Source organism: Salmo salar, chromosome ssa17, assembly GCF_905237065.1.
Source record: "Salmo salar chromosome ssa17, Ssal_v3.1, whole genome shotgun sequence".
NCBI lineage: Eukaryota > Metazoa > Chordata > Actinopteri > Salmoniformes > Salmonidae > Salmo > Salmo salar.
The window spans coordinates 63,630,154-63,639,821 of record NC_059458.1 but is presented as its reverse complement, the minus strand read 5'-3'; the positions used below and the strand labels follow the sequence as shown (position 1 = coordinate 63,639,821).

The 9,668-nt window shown below is 46.6% G+C and overlaps 1 protein-coding gene across 9 annotated transcripts in view; it reads left to right on the top strand.

Annotated features, from left to right (window-relative positions):
* Positions 1–9,668, top strand: part of ppfia2 (PTPRF interacting protein alpha 2) — a 240,204-nt gene that overhangs the window by 4,930 nt on the left and 225,606 nt on the right. For all 9 annotated transcript variants that reach the window (XR_006760155.1, XR_006760156.1, XR_006760154.1 and 6 more), the window contains exon 2: positions 4,590–4,844. Coding sequence is in view for 3 of the 9 variants with exons in the window: in XM_045699941.1 (XP_045555897.1) it covers positions 4,596–4,844 (249 nt within the window). In the remaining 6 variants the exon portion in view is untranslated. The remainder of the gene's footprint in view (positions 1–4,589; positions 4,845–9,668) is intronic.

Here is a 9,668-nt window from a genome sequence, read left to right as displayed (position 1 = left end):
TATCCCTGGTATATATATCCCTGTTTCCTGTCTCGCTGTGCCAGTTCGTCTTGTATGTTCCAAGTAAAACCAGTGTGTTTTTCCCGTGCTCCTGCCTTTTCTAGTCTCTTTTACTAGTCCTCCTGGTTTTGACCCTTGCCGGTTTTCTGGACTCTGTACCTGCCTGCCTGACCATTCTTCCTGCCCTGACCTCGAGCCTACCTGCCTCACTGTACCTCCTGGAGTCTCAACTGGTTTTGACCTTTTGCCTGTCCATGACCATTCTCTTGCCTACCCCTTTTGGACACAATAAATATCAAAGACTCAAACCATCTGCCTCCCGTGTCTGCATCTGGGTCTCGCCTTGTGCCCTTATAAAAGGTACAAGCTCATCAAATACACAACAACCTTTCTGATGCATTTGTCACTTCAAACCAGACTTCCTTCAGATTGAAATACTGTCAAAAGTACTGTCAGACTGATTTGTAATAGACTGTCACAGCCCCAGTTAAAAAAGTAAACATTGGCCTTTGATTACATCTCTTCTACATGGTGGGGTCACAAATGTTCTGATAACGAAATGCGGTCGCATCAAAATGGGAACCCCTGTTCGAGTGCATCTTGTGCTGATGTAAGTCTTGGTGTTGTTCCTCACACAACAGGTCTCCACCTCCTTGTCATTCACATGGTGAAGAATGGAAATGATTGATCTTGACTACGCTAATATTTCACACCTCAGAAATGTGTTGCAGTTTTCTAGGTGTCGAGTTTAATGTGACTCATCAACATGTGGTTTTTAGCATGCCCTCTATAACGTAGGTACGGAGGACTGTTGGTACATAGGAAATTACTGACATGGTCAAATTATTGACATATTTAAAAAACATGATGTGTCATAACCTGTTAATAAGATATCTACCTGTATATCATTTCTGATGAAAGTGTCAGAGCATTCTAATATTACTGATAAGGTCACGGTGTGTCTCTGATGTGATTTCACCCTGATGTATACGCTTCATTTGGATTCTTTTATCCCTCTCATCACATCTTTCCATGTTCCTGGGTGTATCACTCTGGACCAGGCCCCTGTGTTGCTGTTGTGGAGCTCCTTATCTAATATCTACACACTGAATTGTTCCCATTAATTAGTTTAAGTCAAGACATTCAGGAAGTTAGAGGGAACTTGCTGATGTGTTGAGTGGTTAGTGCAGGACAATTGGGACTTCCATTTGTAAGTGCCTTGGTCCCAGTTCCAATGTGGATGTTTAGCCACCTGCTGTGCTGTAATATTTCTCATGACTTTTCATTTGTGAAGATTTTCTATGTGCTTTCTGACCTCCACAGTCAGTAAATATTCAATGAAATATCTAAGATAATTCCTCAAAGATACATGATGGAAATTAATATACAGTACAGTGATACTCCCAATGAAGGTTCCAATCTTACACCTTCACAAAGATAATGTAGATACAGTTGTTGATACAGTATAATCTCATGAGGAGCTATGAGGAGCTATGTGTTATGGCTGCTAGGGTTCAGGGAGGCTTTGACTATTGGGTGTGAGGCACCCATAGAGAGAGATAGAGGACTCATTTTTAAATCTGGAGGCCTTATAGCGTCTGTGACAGCATGGGCTGCGACTTTGAGGCTACAACCCATAGGAATCCCCACCCAGTTGGCTACTTTCACCTCTTTAAAATGGTGGAAGCCCTCAATGGTGCTGCCCATGCTTAAACTGACTTTGTTCACTAGAGGCCTCTATCATTCACTGATTGGGAAGGGAACCCAGCCCTCCAATCCCTCTGAATAATTCATTAATTGGCATATGGCACAGAGGAGCAAGACCCATTGATCCTGCCAGTGCACGTTCCTCCCACCTCCCCGCCGCCTCTGTGGTGCAGAATGTGTTCTGTTGATCGTCTCTGATTGGATATCATTCCATTTCGTCCTTGTCCTTGCGTTTTAGTGGTTTTATGAGGTAGTTAGAATTGGGCGCTGAAGCGGTCGCGCTGGTCTTATTTTTTTTGATATACTTTCTATCGACATAACCTGTCTCGTTTTCTGTACTGCATTTATAGACTACACATCCATTTGTTCTGGTTTGTCTCGTTATTGCGTGTGGTTATTCTGACATAAAGGTCAAAATAAAGGATTGAATTGGTTATAGAGTTGTTTTATTGGCGACATATTAATAACAGCCTAATAACTGGCCCATGATAGTGTAATATACAGATATGATCAGACTAGGTTGTAGGCCTCTGTGAGAGGTATTTGTATCGCTATGCTACACACAGCAGTACACACATTTCTGTCTGTTTCGTGTGACTATACCCCAGAGACGGTGACATGAAAGCTAATGAGCTGTTAGCTCTGTCCTGGGTGTATCTTAAACCAACTGCATCACGTTCACACTACGGTGCATGGCAATTGCTGATTTGTTGAGTGGTTAGTGCAGGACAATTGGGACTTCCATTTGTAAGTGCCTTGGTCCCAGTTCCAATGTGGATGTTTAGCCACCTGCTGTGCTGTAAGAAGCAGTCCACCACAAACACCGTCTGAGACACGAAACAATGTTCACTGTGTGTTCTGTGTTAGTTTAAGAAACCATGGGGGAGTTCATAAGCCAACACACACTAACTCAAACCTTTCTCCCTGCCCCCCTGCCCCCCTGCCCCCTGCTCCCCTGCCCACCCGCCTGCCTCCCTGCCCCCCTGCCCCCCTGCCTCCTGCTCCCCTCCCTGCCTCCCTGCTCCCCTGCCCCCTGCTTCCCTGCCCCCCTGCCCCCTGCTCCCCTGCCTGCCCCCCTGCCTCCTGCTCCCCTCCCTGCCCCCCTGCCCCCCTGCTCCCCTGCCTGCCCGCCTGCCACTGTACCTGGTAGTATTCATTGCGAATTCATTCAGTGCCATTGCGTAGCGACAATATGCAGTGGCACCCTGGCATTATGGGAGAAATTTGGTTGTCCAAGGAGCCAACCGAAATCTGCTTTAACATAGTTAGAGAAATGGGAAAATCCATTGGTGGAATTTTTGTGTTTTCTTTGAGGTTGAGATGGGGACCGACCACCTGTTTCTGTGTTGCTGAGACACTAAGACTGAATGAGCTGTAAGCAAGTCTAAATGATGAGTTATTATTGTTAGGTAACAGTGTGCGACACTCATGATTGCTACAATTGTTTCTTCTCTTCCTGTTTAAAGACATGAGCCCTATGAGCATCTGTAGTTAGGTCCTCCGCTGTACACAACCTGTGTTCGGAACAGTAGGGTTTTACTATACAGCTAGACTGCATGATCATCACGGACTCCAGCTCTCTAGTCTAGTCTGGTCTCTCAGGTTTAAATGGTAACGGATGGTGTCTGAACGGGAGGCGGTGGGAGCCTGGCTGTGTGCCGGGGCCAGCGCTGAGACCCCAGACTCCTGCTAGGAGAGGCTGCTGGGAGACACACTTGCCATTATATAGGCTACCCATCGATGGCGAGGGGACTGACCATGGGTCTGTCTATCGGTCTGTGTCTCTGTGACATCACATTTGTAGTGTCTGCGGTTCACGTCTCTGGTGAAGTGATGGAATGTTGGACAAGAGGACAGTGTGAATGCGTGTTTTAGATATGTAGGGTTGTTCCATGTGTGCGTTAATGTGGTGAGTAATGGGGATGGTTAAAGAGCTGCGTTGTCATAGGTCAACATCTGCTTCTGTGAGGTTGTGGACACAGCTGACAAGATACAGACCGGTGGAGGTGGAAGGCAAAGATCAGCCAAAACCTCCTAGGGACGATATAGCTTCAAATATTCACAATAGTATAGATCTGCTGCATTATGCAACCAGACACAGGCTGGCCCATTAAATAGTATGTGTTAAAACTAGGGCAGAACGAACGTCCAGCCTCCCAAGACGTCGACACAGCCTTGAAACACTGGAGAGATGTGGAGCCATGCTCCAAGTGTGTCTCTGTCTCTCTCTCTCTCTCACACACACACACACACACACACACACACACACACACACACACACACACACACACACACACACACACACACACACACACACACACACACACACACACACACACACACACACACACACACACACACACACACACACACACACACACACACATCCTTGCCAAGAGAATCTCCCTGCCCTAAGCAGGAGGTCACTGAGGGCCAGAGCCTCTCTAAGCCGTCTGGTCCCTACAGTGGAGACACTCTCCTTTGTCATCCCTCACGTCATGTCCCTGGTGTCTTTGAGTCTGAGGGAAGGTGACACCAATCAAGGCTTTGTAAACACAGGAAACACAGGGTTCATGCTGCCTCTAGATGAGATGGAGGCTCACAGTGCTGCAGCTCTGAAAGTGTAGGACTACATCATCTCTATTTCTAGTCGAGATCTTTGTATTTTGTATGACTGAAACACAGAATGAATCACCTAATCATCACTTAAAACATCAGTTTTATGTACAGGTTTATGACTTGATCATTAGACTGTTGTAAGATCCAAGAGGCTTTCCAGTAACAACATCACAATAAAGCTCCCTAGCCCTACCTCACATAGAACAACCACTGAGCATCACCCTCTGACCTGGCTAACCTTTGACCCCCTTTCCCCCACCCAGGGCGTAATGATGTGCGAGGTGATGCCCACCATCAGCGAGGACACGGCGCTGAGCCAGCGGGGCTCCCAGAGCAGCGCCTCGGACCCAGACTCCCACTTTGAGCAGCTGATGGTCAACATGCTGGATGAGAGAGACCGCCTGTTGGACACGCTGAGGGAGACCCAGGAGAGCCTGGGGCTGTCCCAGCAGCACCTGGAGGACGTTATCTACGACCGGGACTCACTGCAGCGCCAGCTCAGCTCCGCCCTGCCACAGGTAACATACCGTTCCACCCAGGAGCCTCTTCCTTCTTAGTGTATGTTAAGCATACAGTAACATGAAGGTCCATCATGGCTATTGGAGATGACAGTGGTTGTGTGTACAATGTCCATACTGTATGGTCCAATTTTATTCTGAGATAAAAACGCATAGAAATTGATAGAACACAACTGTGCACATTTTCTTAGCTCCGCTCTGCCGCAAGTATTGTACAGCATAGGAGCCAATTCCTTCCATGTGTGTTGAGCACAATGTTCTGGACCACGTGATGCAGCTAGGTTACACTAGGAGTGTGTGTGTGTGTGTGTGTGTGTGTGTGGGGGGGGGGTCCATCAAGGCAATTCCTTCCACTTCAGAGATGAGAAAGGATGGATATTCATTGCACATACCATACAGTATGGTCCAATTTCTATATTTAAGCAATAAAGCCTGGGGGGGTGTGGTATATGGCCAATATACCACGGCTAAGGGCAAAGTAGAGTGCCTGGAAACAGCCCTTAGCCGTGGTATATTGGCCATATATCACAAACCCCAGAGGTGCCTTATTGCTATTATAAACTGGTTACCAACGTAATTAGAGCAGTAAAAATAAATGTTTTGTCATACCCATGGTATATGGTCTGATATACCATTGCTGTCAACCAATCAGCATTCAGGGCTCGAACCACCCAGTTTATAATGAAATTAAGAAAATAGGTGAAATCAAAAAGACCATCAACAATAAAAACTATTTTTTTGTTATTTATCTTCCTTTCATGATGTGAAAATAAAGACTCATCAACATTTCACAAAGTGATCAGCTTGCATGTTCTCTGTTTGGTTGAAGATTAAGATAAAGAACACATTTCAAACCCTTTGGTTGTGGCATCCATATTGATATCTCTTCCAATACTCATCTCATTGAAAGTGAGCTGCTACACAATATTAGTTTCAAGGGCAGCAGGAAGCCTAGCTGCTAAGAGCGTTGGGCCAGTAACTGAAAGGTCGCTGGTTCGAATCCCTGAGCCGACAAGGTGAAAAATCTGTCTGTGCCCTTGAGCAAGGCACTTAATCCTAATTGCTCCTGTAAGTCCCTCTGGATAAGAGCGTCTGCAAAAGAACTGTAATGTAAATGCAGTCATCCATAGTCGTCCCATGGCAATAAAAACACAACTTGGAATACAGTGAGAAGCAGTGAAATGGAAAGGAATTGCGCAGACATTTTGGGTCTAGTGTGTTCATTGGTTGTTCGTTTTCCAGCGATATGGGCAAATAATGGCTTGCGTAATAATTCCTATTAAAGTAGAGATTATCTTGCTGGCAGAAAGTGTGTCAATAATTCTAGTCACAAGTTCCCCCTGCTTCTCTTGAGGTTTCACTGGAAGAAAAGAGGACTTTGTTCACAGGCGGTGCTGGCTGATACCGACAGTAAATCCACATGGTTTAGAGACACAAGCAAAGCACACAGACTGTATTGGCTGTGATTTGATCACACAGACAAACACTTACTTGAAAGGGGTTGTCGTGTCTTATAATACCATAATAATGTGTCTGAAATCACATAATACTACCAAAAAGTTTTTTTTTAATGATCTGCTCTTGCCTCTGGAATGTTTTACATTTATTTTCTTAGAATTGATATAACCTAGATATAAACCATTAACCTTTATAGGTGACCAGGTCCTAAGGTTACAGACCCGGTCATAGGGTTACAGACCCGGTCATAGGGTTACAGACCCGGTCATAGGGTTACAGACCCGGTCATAGGGTTACAGAACCGGTCATAGGGATACAGACCCTGTCATAGGGTTACAGACCCGGTCATAGGGATACAGACCCGGTCATAGGGTTACAGACCCGGTCATAGGGATACAGACCCGGTCATAAGGTTACAGACCCGGTCATAGGGTTACAGACCCGGTCATAGGGTTACAGGCCCGGTCATAGGGTTACAGACCCGGTCATAGGGTTACAGACCCGGTCATAGGGTTACAGACCCGGTCATAGGGTTACAGGCCCGGTCATAGAGTTACAGACCCGGTCATAGGGATACAGACCCGGTCATAGGGTTACAGACCCGGTCATAGGGTTACAGACCCGGTCATAGGGTTACAGGCCCGGTCATAGAGTTACAGGCCCGGTCATAGGGTTACAGACCCGGTCATAGGGTTACAGACCCGGTCATACGGATACAGACCCGGTCATAGGGTTACAGACCCGGTCATAGGGTTACAGGCCCGGTCATAGAGTTACAGACCCGGTCATAGGGTTACAGACCCGGTCATAGGGTTACAGACCCGGTCAAAGGGTTACAGACCCGGTCATAGGGTTACACAGTAGATGTATGTTCAGTATATCCCCTGTGAGTCTGTGGCTTCTATGTTCCGTCTTTCGCCTCAGTGACTGTATGTGTTATGATTCATTCTTTCATGTGACTGTGTTTGAACTCAGGGTTATTTGGATTCTTGCTCCAACTGTATATTTTGCCTCAGGGGGTCTCTCACCCTCTTCAGCTGCTATTATAACACCGGCATATTGTACAGTGGAGAGGCTGGCTGGAGGAAGGAAACAGAGGGATACTGGACCAAAACACGCAGCTCCTTGTGAAAGACTGAGGGTATGAAGTGCTCTGTTTGGAAACACCGTTCAGTTGTCAGTATGCATTGCCCTGATTGATGAGAAGAAAAGTTGGGTAAATATTAAAATAGCCACAGCGCTCCACAGAACATGTTTTTTATAGCTTCAACCTCTACTTCAAACTCCAACTCAGATATTGAAATCCATCGTCAGAGTGCTTACATCTGGCAGTGGTAGGAGTATTGAGAGCATCTTTCCCGTCATGTCTATCAATTTATGCCGCTTCATTCCCGGATGAAAACGTCTGGGGACGAAAAATTAAATGGCAACAAAATGAAATTGCTCTGTCATTATCCCACGTTTTCTAACAGACGTTTCCTCTGCTAGTAAAACACCTCAGATAATGATGTACGGCTTGTCACTGTCGTTCTATTCTGTGGCGCTCCTAGGCACCATTTTAAATGAGATGTCACCAGGCAATCTGGATCCCTCCCTGATGTTACCCCCATGCACAAATGCTTCCATTAATTAATGTGGTGGCAGCATTTTTATTAGTCTGTACGATATCAACATCACACTAATGCTTTATGAGCCAGTTCGTTGGACCTCTGTAATTGTGGGGAGGTACTTACCCAGGAGAAAAGGTGGCTCCTGTCTCCCATTTTAATACATGACTGATAAATATTCCTTGTACAGAGACAAGGAATGGGATAACGGATTTGTATAAAACAGTGTACAAAACATTAAGAACACCTGCTTTTTCCATGACATAGAATGACCAGGTGAATCCAGGTGAAAGCTATGATCCCTTATTGATGTCACTTGTTAAATCCACTTCAATCAGTGTAGATGAAGGGGAGGAGACAGGTTAAGGAAGGATTTTTAAGCCTTGAGACAATTGAGACATGGATTGTGTATGTGTGCCATTCAGAGGGTAAATGGGCAAAAGACAAAATATTTAAGTGCCTTTGAACGGGGTATGGTAGTAGGTGCCAGGTGCACCGGTTTGTGTCAAGAACTGCAATGTTGGTGATTTTTTTCACGCTCAACAGTTTCCCGTTTGTATCAATAATGGTCTACCATTTAAAGGACATCCAGCCAACCTGACACAACTGTGGCCCAACATCCCTGTGGAACGCTTTCGACAGCTTGTAGAGTCCATGCCCCGATGAATTGAGGCTGTTCTGAGGGCAAAGGGGGTGCAACTAGGAATGTGTCCTTAATGTTTTGTCCACTCAGTGTATATCTGTAGGAGACTGTCATATGTTGCATCATTTTGACAGTGCTTGGTTATGTTTGTAGTATTTTTCAAAGCACTTTGAACCATTGCTTTTTTCAGTACTACAAGGCAGTGCAGGGAATTAAGTAAGCTGGTAGACATAATTATTTAGGGTAGATCTTAAAGAGGCCGAGATAGCTGCCGGGTGAGTGAGTTTGTGCTTGTGTTTGTGTGTGTGTGTGTGTGAGTTTGTGTGTGTAGAGAGGCTGGTGAGATGAGGAGAGATGTAGAGACGTTCTTCAGAAATGGAAGTGGCCTCATTCAGTAGCTTGTGGTGGAGCCACACCGGTTTCTCTCTCTCTACTAACAGAGAGGTCTGTAGCAGCAGGCTTCAGTTAGGCCCCTCCCATCCCTCCTCCCTATAGTCCCACTTTCTCTCTCTCTCTCTCTCTCTCTCTCTCTCTCTCTCTCTCTCTCCATTTCTCTGTCAGGGTCACGGCTCCTCTGTTCCTTGTCACGTCACGTCTGGCTGATTGGAGTGACATCCTCCGTCCCCCTCCACGCCTCGAGGTCATATCCTATCCGCGTTGTGCATAACAATGCAACAACATCCCTCTGTCCGTCCATCCCTCCGTCCGTTGTGTTGTGGTTCAGAACAGAGGGGTGAGGGGAGGGGGGAGGGCATGGAGCGGTGGCGGACAGTGGGCAGCCATTAGCTCCCTTTGTGTCGGCAGCTCATGACCGCTTGGAACCCATGCATGGCAGCGCCGGCTGCCAAGAAGCCACTGACTTTAACGGCATGGTTAAGCCGCCGCTGCCTTTGTAGGGGCAGCACGTGGCGGGCACGCTCACCCGAGACTTTGGTGACTATTGAGAGAGGGAGAGGGCCTTTGGACGGCCACTCAGCTGGTAGCACAACAAAGCCAGCTGGCAGTGGGCTCAGGTCCTGCTGGAGCCTCTCTCTCTGTGGTGTCTCTGTCATGGCCGTCCAAACAACATGGACTGACTGGCTGCCCAGAGCAGAGACGCCGTGGCTCTGTGTCCTG